Below are 16,193 nucleotides of genomic sequence, written 5' to 3'. Positions count from 1 at the left end.
AAAAGTTGAAGTTCTAACTTGGAGGAAGGCTAATTTTGACAGTATTAGGCTAGAACTTTCAAAAGCTGTTTGGGAGCAGATGCTCACAGGTAAAAGGACAGCTGGAAAATGGGAAGCCTTCAAAAATGAGACAATGAGAGCCCAGAAACAGTATATTTCTGTCAGGGTGAAAGGAAAGGCTGGTAGGTGTAGGGAAAGCTGGATGACTAGAGAAGTTGAGGGTTTGATTAAGAAAAAGAAGGAAGCATATGTCAGGTATAGAGAGGAGAGATCGAGTAAATCCTTCGAGTATAAAGGCAGTAGGAGGGCAAAAAGGGGACACAGATAGTTTTGGCAAATATGGTTAAGGAGAATCCATAGGGATTTATAAATAACTTTAAGGACAAAAGGATAACTAGGGAGAGAATTGGGCCCCTCAAAGATCAGCAAGGCAGCCTTTGTGTGGAGCCACAGAAAGTGGGGGAGATACTAAACGAGTATTTTGCATCAGTATTTACTGTGGAGAAGAAGATGGGAGGTATAGAATGTGGGGAAAAACATAGCAACAACTTGAAAAATGTCCATATTACAGAGGAGGTGGTGCTAGATGTCTTGAAGCACATAAAAGTAGATAAATCCCCAGGATCTGATCAGCTGTACCCTAGAACTCTGTGGGAAGCTAGGGAAGTGATTGCTGAGATATTTGTATCATCGATAGTTACATGTAAGGTGCCAGAAGACTGGAGGTTAGCTAATGTGGTGCCACTGTTTAAGAAGGGTGTTAAGGACAATGCAGGGCACTATAGACCAGTGAACCTGACGTCGGTGGAGGGAATCCTGAGGGACAGGATGTACGTGTATTTGGAAAGGCAAGGACTGATAAGGGATAGTTGGCATGGCATTGTGCCTAGGAAATCATGTCTCACAAACTTGATTGAGTTTTTTGAAGAAGTTACAAAGAGGATTGATGAGGACAGAGTGGTGAATGTGATCTCCATGGACTTCAGTAAAACGTTCGACAAGGTTCCTTGTGGGAGACTGGTTAGCAAGGTTAGGTCTCGTGGAATACAGGGAGAACTAGCCTTTTGGACACAGAATTGGCTCGAAGGTAGAAGTCTAAAGATGGTGGTGGAGGGCTGCCTTTTAGACTGGAGGCCTGTGACTAATGGTCTGCCACAAAGATCAGTGCTTTTTATCAGTTATATAAATGATTTAAACGTGAACATAGGAGGTATAGTTAGTAAGTTTGCAGATGACACCAAATTGGAGGTGTAGTGGACAGCGAAGAAGGTTATCTCAGATTACAACAGGATCTTGATCAGATGCGCCAATAGGCTGAGGAGTTACAAATGGGGTTAAATTTAGATAAATGCGAGGTGCTGCATTTGGGAAAAGCAAATCAGAGCAGGACTTAGACACTTAATGGTAAGGTCCAAGGGAGTGTTGCTGAACAAAGGATTGCAGGTTCATGGTCCTTGAAAGTAAAGTCGCAAGTAGATAGGATAGTGAAAAAGGGGTTTGGTATACTTTCATACCAAATGCACTGAGTACAGGAGTTGGGAGGTCATGTTACGGCTGTACAGGACATTGGTTAGGCCATGTTTGGAATATTGCGTGCAATTCTGGCCTCCTTCCTATTGGAACGGTGTTGTTAAACTTGAAAGGGTTCAGAAAAGGTTTACAAGGATGTTGTTAGGGTTGGAGGATTTGAGCTACAGGGAGAGGCTGAACAGGCTGGGGCTGTTTTCCCTGGAGTATCAGAGGCTGATGGGTGACCTTCTAGAGATTTATAAAATCGTGAGAGGCATGGATAGGATAAATAGACAAGGTCTTTTCCCTGTGGGGAGCCCAGAATTAGGGGGCGTAGGTTTAGGGTTAGAGGTGAAATATATAAAAGGGACCTAAGGGGCAACTTTTTCACGCAGGGGGTGGTGCGCTTATGGAATGAGATTCCAGAGGAAGTGGTGGAGGCTGGTAAAAGTACAGTATTTAAAAGGCATCTGGATGGGGATATGAATAGGAAGGATTTAAACGGATATAGGCCAAGTGCTGGCAGGTGGGACTAGATTGAGTTGGGATATCTGGTCGGCGTGGACAGGTTGGACCGAAGGGTCTGTTGCCGTGTTGTACATCTCTATGACTCTATGAATGCAATGTTTTCTCGAAGTTGAATGTTTAGAACTCTCTTCCCAAGAGTGTGGCAGAGGCAAAGTCATTGAATATTCTTAAGGCCGAGGTAGTTAAGTTAGTTTTTTGACTCTTTTGTTCTTTTAAAAAATATTGTGGTAAGCAGGAATATGGAGTTGAGTTCACAGTGAGATCAGCCATGCCCTCATTAAATCTCATTGATCTCAGGCATGATCTTAGCAAATGACCGAGCAAGCTCAAGTGGCTGAATGGCCCGCTCCTCCTAATCCATCTGTACCGAAGTAAGTAAATGTAACCATTTCCATTTTGACTGCTTTGTGAAGTTGTCACTGGCAAATGTGTCCTGTTGCAATCTTGTAACACAACAGGCACCATCTTTAAAAAAAGATAAATTCCTCCAGCACCAAACTGCCAGCTCAGTATTGTACATCTTGTGTAATTGGAACCTCTTCTTGCTTAAATGGAGAAGCAGCACATGATCACCACTGCTGTTCTACATGAATCTTCCTGTGTTATTGAGAAACTACAAAATCATATAGACTATTCTCTGTGACTTGTTATAGGCCAGAGCTTTAACAAATAGGAACAACATTTTTAACTTTGAATTTGAATGAACAATAAAACATATTTCAAAGTTTGTATTGATTGTTTTTAGAAGTCAAGCTGTCTGACCTTAAAAGATTTAAGCTGGTTTTTGGCAGATGATGAGGATGATGTTTCGTGCCATTTTGCGGGTCTAATTGTAGTTATATAGATGACCTGGCAGTTGTGTAATGTGTATCCACAGCTGGAATGAATCAGTCTGTTAGGACCACTCTGTTTTCTGGGCTATGTTCTTAATCAGAAAAGATTGGATGTGTGCCTAACATGTCAGTGTAAGCCTGTTCCTACTTCTAAATAGATTTAGTTTCAACATGAACCATTCTATTAATGAAGATATGGAGGATGGGAGAGAATATATGTGTTTTGATTTGAGGAATTACAGTACCAGGAATTATGTAAGGAAAGTAATAATCACTGTTGCTTTAAAACATTGCGTGTCCAACGTACAATGAGGAGATAATTTGTACAAGATGGTAGCCTCGTGGTTACCACCACGATCAGTCAGAATGGCACGTCGTATTGTTCAGGTATGTCAAAATACCCTTCTGCAAAATATTCAGATGAATGGACAGATACCACATTAGTTGGGTTAAAGACTTTTGTTCAGAAACATGTGATGTTTGTTTGGTTACAACCTCTAACAGTCATTTAAGTGGGAATTCAGTGTTTTTCCTTTTGTTATGCACTCTCACAGATTTGTTTTTGGGAAGTTCTCTTATAATTGTACTAAGAAAGTAATCCACAACTGAAGTAACCATCCAGAAGCACCTACAAGTAGCCACCCAAGCAATGTAAATAGAAATTTATGAAATGCGCATTTTTAGCATGAAGTAAAAGAACAGGAGTGAAAGAACAAAGATTTCTAACTGGAGATCTCTAGGTCAGAGCTTTGGTGTGAGAGCACGGAAATTTTTTCTATAGCCCTACCATGAATGATTGGCAGTTCAGACTATTGTGGGGGAGCCGTTGTAATAGTTGCATATGCAAGGTGGTGTACTTTGTTCCTGATGTGAGGGTGGTCCCAATGAATTGCCATCAATAAGCAACAATAATTGTGGGAAGAAAATATTACAAAAGTCAATAAAGAACATTAAAAACAAAATACAATTAAGTTTGTCTTGAGGAAAGAGCTGTTAAATCACAACCTGATGTAACAGTGTTACTGCTTGACTTTTTGTTTTGCTGCTTCTTTGGTGATGTCATCACCATTTTCCTAATGTACCATGACTTACCACATGTCCTTGTCAATCAGAGAATCTGTTTCCATGATTATTCTGTGTCATGCAACAATGTTATTTTGACACTACCTCTGCAACAGATTATAGTGCATTCTGACATTTAAATATGTGAACAATTGTTTCAGAATCCCGGATGCATGTCTGATGTGGTTATAGTTACTGGTCTGCTTCAAACAGAAAAACTGAAGGAGAGATTTGATAGAAGTTGTTTGAAACTTGAAAGAATTTGATGAAGTTATCAAGGAGAAACAGTTTACAGTAGCAAAAGGGTCAGTAACCAGAAACCACAGAATTAAAGTAATTGGCAATAGAACCAGAGGCAACAGTCAGTTCTAGTGATTTGAAATGCGTGGCTTGAAAGCTTAGTAGTTAATTGACCCAGATTCAGTATTGAATTTATAAAGAAAATTAGATAAATACTTTGAACAGGAAACATTTACTAGGCTATATGAAAAGAGCAGAGGAGTGTGAACAAAGTGATGGCACAGATACCATGGGCTGAATGGCATCCTGCAACTCTTTGTCCAACGTGTTGATGACTGTGGAAGTGTTATATTGTATTCACATATCCTAAATATGACTCTTTCCCTTTGTTTCCTTTTCTTCAATATCACATTTTCTGGGAATGGTAATCAACTCATTCCCTCAGCTAGCTTCACTAGGGTTCCTTACATCATTCATATTTAAGGATTCTGTTCTGGTCTTTACATCACAGCTTCTGATGATGCCTTTGCTTTGTCGAGTAATACTTGTGCTCTGACATCCTTTTTTTCTTATTTGCTAATTCCTCACCTGTTCCATTTCTCTCACTTCTGCTGTCACCCCTTCCCCTCCCTCCAAGAACCAGAGAAGAGTTTCAAATCAAAATGCTGCTGATGCTGCAAATCCAAAATAACAACAGAAAGTTCTGGAAATACCCGGCATCTGTAGAGAGAGAAATATGAGTTAACATTTCAGGTCTGTGATCCTTCATCAGAACAGAGTGCCAAACAATGTTCTGACAAATTAGCAATTTACTTATATTTCTTTGAACTTAGTAAACTGTATTCACTACTCAGAATGTGGTCTTCTCAGTACTGGAAAGGCTAAATACAGATTAAGTAACTGATTTGTGGAGCACTTCCATTCAGTCCTTCAGCATAACCCTGAGCTGCAGGTAAGGTAATTTTAATTCACGACCCATTCCATTTGTTCTTAGCCTCCTACACTACTCTAATGAAACTCAATAAACCTTTGAGAAACAACATTTATTTTTTATCCAATCCTCAAATTTGAGTTTGACTATTAGAGATCATTAACCACTGCTTCTATTTTTCCCAGACAGCAATTGTTGGTAGTAATTCTATTCTTGCCACTTATACTTCAAGATCCATCATTTGTTTCTTTACTTCTCCAAATACCATCCTCTTTTGTCATACATCATTATCCATTTTGTCAATACTTCTCTTCTACTCTCTGACCTGCCTAAATCTATCTCCTTGCAATGAAAGGACTGTTGGCCTGAAAGTAGTTAAGGCAAACAACCAATAAACAACTTGAATTGCAGGGAGAGGTTTATGACACTTTTTGACTACAGCTTGAACCATTATGTTTAGATTTTCAAGCATTGTCTATGAATAGCAATGTCCATCTTCTGTGTCTCCTAATGCAGACTAACCATTAGACATGTTAACTTTGTTATGTCCTCAGTGATGCTGTCTGAACAAAAAAATTTTCAGCATTTTCTGTTTGAATTTAAAATAAAGTACTGGAATGATAAGGAGAGGGAAATTGCACCTAAAATAATGGCAGCCTTAAAATCTGGTTTATCAGCTAAAACCAGAGAGTTCAAAAATTCACTGAATAGGTTGAATAAAAGGATGTAATAAATACTGTCTAACTATCTACATTTTTATGGTGTCACAATATTACATTTTACTTCAGACTTTAGTTGGATTCCAAGAGCTGTGAATTCTGCCCTGTTCTATGTTTCTATAAATGGAGAGTTGCAGTAATTTGACTGAAATTAAATAAATGTTATTAATATGTATTTTAAAGGATTTGATCAGGTTTGACTGAAGGCACTTTTGTATTCCTTTCTTCTGACTCTCAAGCAATTTCATCTTTCATGCATTGAATTGCACGGTGAGGTTTATGACATTTTTAACCACAGCTTGAACCATTATGTTTAAATTCATGAGCAGTCTATCTAAAGAAATATTCATTTAACATTAAGGAATATCTATCGTCTGTACCTCTTACAGCAGTCTAATAATTGCAGTAGCTCCATGTTAAGTTGTTCATTTCTCCTTTGCCTTATCTGCTTTCAACAATCATCCCATTTTCTTTCCTTTCGTAGACTGGTTTGACACTCTAATGTAGCACTCCAAATGGTGACATACACTTTGTTCTCTTTGTTTCACTCTACATTGGAAAATAGTTGCTATGTTTCACAATAAAAAAAGCAATTGAAATTTCCTCTTGGAGCTTTTATTCCACTTGTTTATCAATCTGACGGTTTGGCTTTTGTGTGAACGCTTGTTTTGTTCTTTGGACTTTTTGCTCAGCATAATCTCTAGGATTTGAGTAGACTGCATAGGCTGAACTTCAGAACTTTAAACAGCAGTTTTTATTTCTATTTGCTTATCTGTCTTCATGCTTTCTTACAGGGACATTCCTGTGGACTTCAAATACATTGCAGAACCAAGTATGCACTCTATGCCAGCAGTAACATTGTCACCAAATGGTGAGTTTATCTAATCTCTCCACTTCTCTTCCTGACAATTAGGCCCCATGTCATTTTAAAATATTGTTAGATGCTGTGTTACGTTTTTAACAGTATAGCGAACAATTTCAACTTGCATTTAATAATTCACGAGCAGAATCGAACGAAACTTGATACCAAACCCCATAAGGTGAAATTAGAACAGATGATAGAAAATGGTAACTTTGAAGAAGTTCCAGAAGAGCAGCGAATATGACGAGGAGAAGTTGAGGGAAGGAATTCTGAAGCCTATGGCTGAGGCAGCTGCAGGTGCAATCTTCAGTGCTGGAATAGTTAAAATCCAGGATATATAAGTGGCCAGAATTGAAAGAGTGCTGAGATCACAAAGTTTTTTAGTATTGAGAAAGATTACAAAGTTAACAAAAATGAAATGCATCTAAATTTAACATTATACTATTTATTCATGTCTCCTTCAATTGCTTGTTCAGGGTGCCATATATTATTGCTTCAACCACCAGCTGTAGTAACCAGTCCCTTCTTCTTACTGCTCATTGGTTTCTGCCAAGTTCCCTTTTGGCTTTTTTGGTGACTGTGCTATATTGATGGTTGTTAGTTTTGCTGTTCCCCACATGAGGAAGCATTCTTTCTGGATACACTCTGTCAAAGCCTTTTATATAAAAAAACTTGTTGGATGGAGTATAATGTGAGGAAATGGGAGGTTATGCACTTGGAAGATTTGAAAAGCTGAATATTATTTAAATGGAGAAATACTACAGAAGGATTTGGAATTTTCATGCATGAATTACAAAAAAATAGAATTCAAGTTCACCAGGTAATAGAGAAGGCAAATGGACTATTGGCCTTTATATCAAAGGGAATAGAGCATAAAACTAGAGACATCTTGCTAAAACAGGATCTACATGCACTGGGAAAGGCAAGGACTGATTAGGGATAATCAGCATGACATTATGTGAGGGAAATCATGTCTCTCAAATTTGAGTCTTTTGAAGAGGTGGTCAAGAACATAGATGCAGGGGTGGGGGGAGAGGGCAGTGTGGTAGGCATTGTCAACATGCTCCTTAGCAACCCCTTCAAGGTACCGTAAGGTCAGCTGGTTAGTAAGGTTAGATCACATGGAATCCAGAGACACTAGCTGTTTGGAAACAAAATTGGCTTGATGGTTGGAGAGTGAGGGTGGTGGTAGAAGGTTGTTTTTCAGATTGGAGGCCTATGACCAGAGGTGAGCCACAAGGATCAGTGCTGGGTCCATTGTTGTTCGGCATTTACACAAATGATTTGGAGAGTACTGTAAGTAAATTTACGGATGACACAAAAATTGGTGGTATAGTGGGAAGTGAAGAAAGTTATGTCAGGGCATAATGGGATCTTGATTAACTTGGCCAGAAGGCTGAGGAATGGCAGAATTGCAGTTTAGTTCAGATAAATGCAAGATGTTGCATTTTGCTGAGACAAACTAGGGCAGGACTTACACAATTAATGGTAGGGCCCTTGGGAGTGTTCTCGAACAGGAAGACCTAGGGGTTCAAGTACATAGTTTCTTGAATGTCGCGTCATGGAAAGGGTGATGAAGAAAGCGTTTGGCCTGCTTACCTTCATGAGTCAGAGCATTGAATACAGGAGTTGGGATGTCATGTTGTTATAGCTGTACAAGACATTGAGAAGACCACAACTGGAGTACTGCAGACCGTTCTGGTCGCCCTGCTATAGGAAGGATTTTATTAAACTGGAAAGGGTGCAAAAACGTTTTACAACAATGTAACTGAGACTGGAAGGTTTGAGTTATATGAGAGACTGGATACACTGGCACTTTTAGGAATCTAGGAGGTTGAGGGGTGATCTTAGAGGTTTATAAAATTGTGAGGGGATTAGATAAAGTGAGTAGCAAAGTTCTTTTCCCCAGGGTAGGGGAGTCCAAAACTTGAGAGAATAGGTTTAAGTTGAGGGGAGCTGAGGGGAAATTTTTTCTCACAAATGGCTTATGGTATATTGCATATACAGAATGAGCTGCCAGACGAAATAGTAGAGGCAGGTACAAATACAACATTACAAGACATTTGTACAGGTACATAGTTAGGAAAGGTTTGGAGGGATATGGGCCAAACATAGGCAAACGGGACTAGTTCAGTTTAGAAAACCTGATCAGTGTGAATGAGTTGGGCCAAAGGACCTGTGTCTGTATTGTATACCTCTGATTCTAATGATACACTGACATTGGAGGTAGTCTGGAGAAGGTTCAGTAGGTTGATTTCAGGTATGGAGAGATATTCTTATGAAGGGAGGTTGGTTAGGTTTAGCTTTTACTTTTTGGTAATTAGAAGAATGCGAGGAGACTGTTGCCATAGAATCATACAGTACAGAAAAGGCCCTTTGGCCCATCGAGATTGTAGTGACAAAAAAAATTTCTAAAGCTAAATTTCCAGCACTTGGATCTTAGTCTTGAACATTATGTTATTTCCAAGTGTTCATCCAAGTACTTTTTGAAGGTTGTGAGTTTCCCACTTCAACTACCCTCCCAGGAAGTGCATTCCAGTTTTCCACCATTATGTCCTTGTGTTACTAACTGTTCAACTAATTTTCTTGGAACAAAGAAGGCGAAGAGTAAATCTGATAGAGGCTTTACAAATTGTGAATGGACAGGATAATGTAGACAGAAAAAAGCTGTTCCCACTTGTAAAAGGAACAAGAAGAAACTGGTATAGATTTAAAGTAAAACTGCAAAAGAAGCAAAGATGTAGTGAAGAAAAAAATCTTTCACTCAGTGAGTAATTAGGAAATGGAATACACTGCCTGCTACTGTTGTAAAGGTGGGTTCAATTGAGTTATGTAAGATGTTATTGGATAATTATTTGGGCAAAAATGATGTGCAAGCTTCTAGGGAGTAAGCAGGAGATTAGCACTTGGTAGTGATGCTTATTAATGAGCTGGTGCAGGATCAATGGGCCGAATGACCACCTTCTGTTATATAATGTATCTGTGATTCTTTTGAAACATCTATGATTCTTAAGAGGGCTCCAAAGGGCCGATGAAAGAGGTTGCTTTTCCCTTTGGCAAAGTCTGCATCAGAGGGCATAACCTCACACTAAGAGGTTACCATTTAATATCTCCGGGGGTAATCCGTGCAATTCCTAACTGCAGAGGGCTGTCAAGGTGGGATCATTAGGTCTATTCAAGACTGAGATAGATTTTTAATGAGTAAAGGGGTCACGTGTTATGGGGATTAGGCAGGAGAGAGGAGTTGAGGATTATCAGATCAGGCATGGTCTCCCTGAATGGCAGAGCAGACTTAAAGCGCTGAATGACCTACTTCTGCTCCTACATCTGAGGGTCCTGTAATTTTAACAGTCTCCATTAGGTCATCCCTCAACATTTTTCCAAAGACAAAACAGACTTAGTCTGTCAATCCTTTTCTATATATATATCCACACGTTTCTAGAAACTTCTTTTTCTATCTTCTCTGTACCCTCTCCAATGTCTGTATATTGTGTTTATAATATGACAGCATAGGTACATACCGTGCTGTAAGTTTAAAATAATCTTTATACAGTATAGGTTTAAAATAACCTCTCTCTTTTTCTATCCCTCAAACAGGGAAAAAAATCTAGTCCTTGGTTTGCTTTTTAATTGCCATGCTAACCTACAACGTAACATTTGTTGACTGATGCCTTTTACACTTCCAGGATCCCTTTATCCCTCCATGCCACAGAGAATTGCAGCTTCCAAGCAATAATTGCCTATTCTTCCTCCCAAAATGTACTTCCTAAGATTTATCTGTGTGCACATAATTTGCTAATTATTTGCCCATTCTACAAGTTTATAGTTATTCTAGTGTAATTTCTTGCAGTTCTGCACAGTTCTAATAATTCCTACCTCCCATCCCTCCCAAATTTGGTGTCATCCACAAATTTAGAAATTGCTTTTGATTTTGATGTCCAGTTTTTTAAAATGTAAGTTGTGAACAAAAGTAGTCCTTAATTCATGTGTAAAATACTTCCCACCTTCTGCTATTCTGAATAATTACCTTCCACTCCCACTCTCTGCTTTTTGTCTTGGTGCTAGCTATCAATTCATCTATCTCTTGTTCCTGACTTCACATTTTCTAACCCTATACATTAATCTACAGGTCATCTTATTGAAAGCCTTTTGACAATCCAGATAATTTATAACTGACTGGTTTATATTTTCCTAGCCACATACTGTGCCTCATCTTAAATGTAGGAATTACATTAACTATCTGCTAGTTTGCTTAGATAATTCAATTCATCCTTTTTTTTAAAATTTCAAATATATTTTATGCATCACTCATCTCACCATTATGTCATATCTGCATATTCTATCTCCCCAGGCATGCTCATAAGTGATGGAATTATTTAATGTTTCTGCCACCTTTCCATCATTCCCTCTGGTATAATCCTGTCTTTTTCTTAATGAACCTATTCCCATCACAGTTTTTCTTTTAGAATTAATGAACCTGCAAAATATTTTACTATTTATGTCACTTGATAATTTAATTTCATACTTCCTTTGAGTTCCAAATTGTTTTTATTATTTCTTTCTTAATGTCTTCAGATTCTCTGTCATGTACTCTTCTACTGTCTACTTACTTAATGTAAACATACTTCCATACCCTCAATTATTTCATTCTGCCTTTATTCAATTCAGAGTTGCACCATTGTGTAGTTTCTTCTGCCCTTTTGGTGGCATATAGTTTTCCACACTAAGTTTAAAAACATTCATAAATGGTACTCACTGTTATTCTACATTGTTCTTCCCCAAAAATGTTGTATCTTTTATTTTCCCCTGGTTTATTTTAGTACCTCAAAATCAGCATTTCTACAATCTCCTAACTTGGCTTTCATACAGGGTAGCTCAGTGGTTAGCACTACTGCCTCATAGCGCTGGGGGCACAGGTTTGATTCCATCTTCAAGCAACTGTCTGTATGGAGTTTGCATCCTCACCCCGTGAGTGCATGGTTTCCTCTGGTTTCCTCTCTCAGTCCAGTGATATGCAGCTTAGGTGGATTGGCTGTGCTAAATTGCCCATAGAGTCAAGGGATGTGCAGGTTAGGTGGATTGGCCATGGTGGATGCAGGATTACAGGACAGGGCAGTGGGTCAGAATGGGATGCTGTTCAGAGATTTGGTGTGGACTTGATGGGCTGAACAGCCTGCTTCTGCATTGTGGGGATTGAATGGTTATGCTCATGTAATCCTCTCTTAATTTTAAAGCAAATGCAACGTGAGTGGAAAATATAACAATTGTTAGTTGCAAGATTATTGCTGGAGATGGAATGGTATGTGCTGAAAATATGTTGCTGTTAAAGCGCAGCAGGTCAGGCAGCATCCAAGGAACAGGAGAACCGACGTTTCGGGCATGAGCCCTTCTTCAGGAATGAGGAAAGTGTGTCAGCAGGCTAAGATAAAAGGTAGGGAGGAGGGACTTGGGGGAGGGGCGTTGGGAATGCGATAGATGGAGGGAGGTCAAGATGAGGGTGATAGGCAGGAGTGGGGTGGGGGCGGAGAGGTCAGGAAGAAGATTGCAGGTTAGGAAGGTGGTGCTGAGTTCGAGGGATTTGACTGAGACAAGGTGCAGGGAGGGGAAATGAGGAAACTGGAGAAATCTGAGTTCATCCCTCGTGGTTGGAGGGTTCCCAGGCGGAAGATGAGGCACTCTTCCTCCAACCATCGTGTTGCCATGGTCTGGCCTGTCTCCCCAATATAGAGGAGGCCGCCTACTTGCGGAACATTTCAGAGAACACCTCTGGGACACCTGGACCAACCAACCCAACCACCCCATAGCCCAACACTTCAACTCCCCCTCCCACTCCACCAAGGACATGCAGGTCCTTGGACTCCTCCATCGCAATCTTCTTCCTGACCTCTCTGCCCCTACCCCACTCCGGCCTATCACCCTCACCTTGACCTCCATCCACCTATCGCATTCCCAACGCCCCTCCCCCAAGTCCCTCCTCCCTACCTTTTATCTTAGCCTGCTGGACACACTTTCCTCATTCCTGAAGAAGGGCTGATGCCCGAAACGTTGATTCTCCTGCTCCTTGGATGCTGCCTGACCTGCTGCGCTTTTCCAGCAACACATTTTCAGCTCTGATCTCCAGCATCTGCAGTCCTCACTTTCTCCTCTGAGGGAATGGTATGTGTACATTTCTGTTGGCTCTTCAACCTACAAAAACATTTTGCCCCTGTCTAGATAAATATACCCAATAGATGTGTATTCACGTGTAAAAAGCCTGATTAATTTCTCCAATGTGTCCTGTATAGGCAAGTGGCTGGCATGTCAATCAATGGACAATCAAATTCTCATCTTTGGAGCGCAAAACAGGTTTAGACTGAATAAGAAAAAAATCTTCAAGGGCCACATGGTGGCAGGTTATGCCTGTCAGGTGGATTTTTCACCTGACATGAGGTGAGTTTTTCATTTGACCTTTTTTTCTGGTAAATTCATTTCTGTTTTGCTGTTGTATTTAACTGTAATTTCCAAATGATGACCTATTCCCCACTGACCTGGAGGAGTACAGATTCAACAGCAATTAAGAAGCTCAACAATATCCAGGACGAAGCAACCTGCTTGATCGTCTCCCAGCCCACCACTTTAAACATTCATTCTTCTAGCATTGGTGTATTGTGGCAGCAGCAATTTTTCCAAGGCCTCTTCAACAGCACCTTGCAAATCTGAAAGGTCTCTCATTCAGAAGAACAAGGACAGTAAGTGCATGGGAGCACAATCACATCCAAATTCCTCTCTAACCCATTTAACATAGAAACAGGAGTAGACCATTTAGCCTATTGTGCCAGCCCCACCTTTCAATAAAATCATGGCTGATCAAATTATTCAGTTCATTTGACATGCACTATCCCCATAATCCTGTACACTGTTGGTAATCAGAAATCTGTCAATCTCCACTTTAACATACTCTCAGACTGAGCCTCCACCAGCTTCTATGGTAGGGAATTCCAAAGGTTCAAAACTCTTTAAAATAATTTTTCCACATCTTGGACTGAAGTGGCAACTCGCTTACTTTTAAGTTGTGCCCCCTGGTTTTAGGATCCCCAACCAGGGAAAATACCTTGACCGCAACTACCCTGTCTAAGTATTTTATAGGTTTTAGTGAGATCACCTCTCATTATTTGAAACATCCAGAGAGTACAGGCCCGGTTTTCCAATCTCTCTTCATAGGACAGCCCACCATCCCAGAAATAAGTTGAGTGATGTTTCATTGGATCCCTTCTTTGACAATAATCTGTTTCCTGAGATAATGAGACCAAAACTACTCGCAATACTCCAAATAACTTCCTAACTTGGAAATATCTTGCTATGTCTCTGTTGCTAGATTAAATTCTTAGAAGTTCCTGCATAATTGCTGTGTTAGAATACCTTTACCTCACAGAAGCAGTGGTTGATAATAGGACACTTACGGATGAACAATAATTGCTGGCCTCACCAACAGTGCCTACATTCTAGAGATGGTTTTTGTTATAAATGTAGACGTTTCACAATAATTAGTGTTGAATTACATTAACCTTTGGCCAAAGGTGAAAACTGTAATTTTTTTAACATTCGATCCCATTATCATGCATTTATTCCCTGGCTTGATCATTATTAGCAGGCATACATAGGATTGAGATTTAATTGGAAATGAATGTCATTTGTATTACAGATGTCTGAACATTGAGTTAGAAACTATGGGTATTTGAAGTAAACATAGAAATGGCATGCTTGTTAATGTTCAGTGACTGATTTCAGAAAGTATCGGCTAGTAGCTTGTCATTATGAAAATCCTCAACAATAGCACATTGTTTGTGACATTTTTTCTGCCATATTAAAATTATAAATGAGGCTGTTCTTTAAACTCTGCATGCATTGCATCCAGATAAAGTCATTTTACAGGAAGTACTAAATTTTGATCATTGAAATAATTTATGTAAGTGCTTATTTTAGTGTCCATATATGTTAATACATCTAACAATCAGTATTCTAATCTTTTGAATGTAGTTTGAAAAATGTTATTCTACGTATTTTAACTTTTATTTGTATAAACAGTTATGTGGCCTCAGGCGATGCTGATGGAAAGCTAAATATATGGGACTGGAAGACGACCAAACTGTACACTCGAATCAAAGCACATGATAAGGTCTGCATTAGTGCAATTTGGCATCCACATGAAACATCCAAAGTCATCACGTGTGGCTGGGATGGACAGATCAAACTGTGGGACTGATGGAAGTTCCTGGAGCTTCAGAATTTTCTCGGTAATAAGTCTCTCCAGAGAAATTGTGTTTAGACTCATTGCGGAATGCTCTCTGACTGGATACTTGTTGACTGCCTTGCTGGCTGAAGACACGGAAATGCTCCGGCAGAGTTGGCTATATGCTAAGCTGAAAGATTCAACACTGAAGCATATCCTTCAACATCTTCATGAATTTGAGTAATGTTCTGTGTAGATTCTGTTTAAAACTTCAAATAAAATCACAACCTAAAACAACTTCCAGTTTTTAAATGTGAATGGAAATAAAATGCTGGCTGGAAAAGAGAACTTGGGTTGTACCAGCATCCGTGAAGAGAGAAAAACATCTTCTTTTACATTTATTAATGAAAACTGGACATTGACTGTGTTTCTTCATAATTCTTAGATTTTTAAGAAAATATGAACATCCAATTTTGACATTAGTAATTTCTAAGAATGCAATTCTGTTTGACGATCATCAGTTACCACGAGAAGCAGACATTCTACTGTAAGGAATTTGACCACCATGATCCCTCCTTACTGAAAATGACCATTCTTCAAATTTCTGTTCATACAGCAACCTGGACCTACCATTCAGAAACTAAAGTATTGACCCATTCAAAACTGGAAATGATTATATTGACTTAAACGTTTGTATTAAGGAGATATTGTATTTTTCTGTTTCAAGTTATTGTAAAATTGTTAAAATTTGAGTCATAAACTGAACATTCTGTACCATGAACCCTTTAAGAAGAATTTGCCTTTCAGTGCAATGCTATCTGTTTATGCAATGGAGACTATTCATACAAAGAGCTGGATATATAACTTCATGACTGTTAGTGGAATGCAAATAACATTGATAAAATGGAAATGAAGTTGAAATTGTGGGTTCTGGAAATCTGAACTACAAGTGGGAAAAGATGGAGACATTAAGCAGGTCAGGCTGTATCTGTAGAACAAAAATCTGAGTTATGATTTCAAGTCAAATGATCTTTTGTCAGATTTGGGTAATGTTACATAATGTTTTCTAGTTCTGAAGAAAATTGCCAACCTGAAATATTGACTGTTTCTCTCTCCCCAGATGCTGCCTAAACTGCTGAGTATTTTCATCACTTTCTCATCATACTTCCCTATCATTGCATGCAGATTGAACCAGAAAGTAGAAATTTTAAGTGTCTGGATTTTTATAGAAAGTTGCAAAGAGGGTGTAAAGTTGACAATAAAGCCCATCCATGCTGGTGTTCGCAAGTTTCTAACAGAA

General features: G+C 39.2%; 1 protein-coding gene across 1 annotated transcript in view; it reads left to right on the top strand.

The window, feature by feature from the left end:
- The window catches only part of cdc40 (cell division cycle 40 homolog (S. cerevisiae)), a 126,346-nt gene extending 110,153 nt beyond the window's left edge, over positions 1-16,193 (top strand). Inside the window, exons 13-15 of the mRNA XM_072552001.1 lie at positions 6,617-6,693; positions 12,969-13,113; positions 14,749-16,193. Of these exons, the coding sequence (XP_072408102.1) occupies positions 6,617-6,693; positions 12,969-13,113; positions 14,749-14,926 (400 nt within the window). The 3' untranslated portion in view covers positions 14,927-16,193. The remainder of the gene's footprint in view (positions 1-6,616; positions 6,694-12,968; positions 13,114-14,748) is intronic.

Source organism: Chiloscyllium punctatum, chromosome 3 (assembly GCF_047496795.1).
Source record: "Chiloscyllium punctatum isolate Juve2018m chromosome 3, sChiPun1.3, whole genome shotgun sequence".
NCBI classification, from domain to species: Eukaryota; Metazoa; Chordata; class Chondrichthyes; order Orectolobiformes; family Hemiscylliidae; genus Chiloscyllium; species Chiloscyllium punctatum.
Note: the sequence above shows the minus strand (reverse complement) of the source record. Positions and strands in the feature narration are given on the sequence as shown.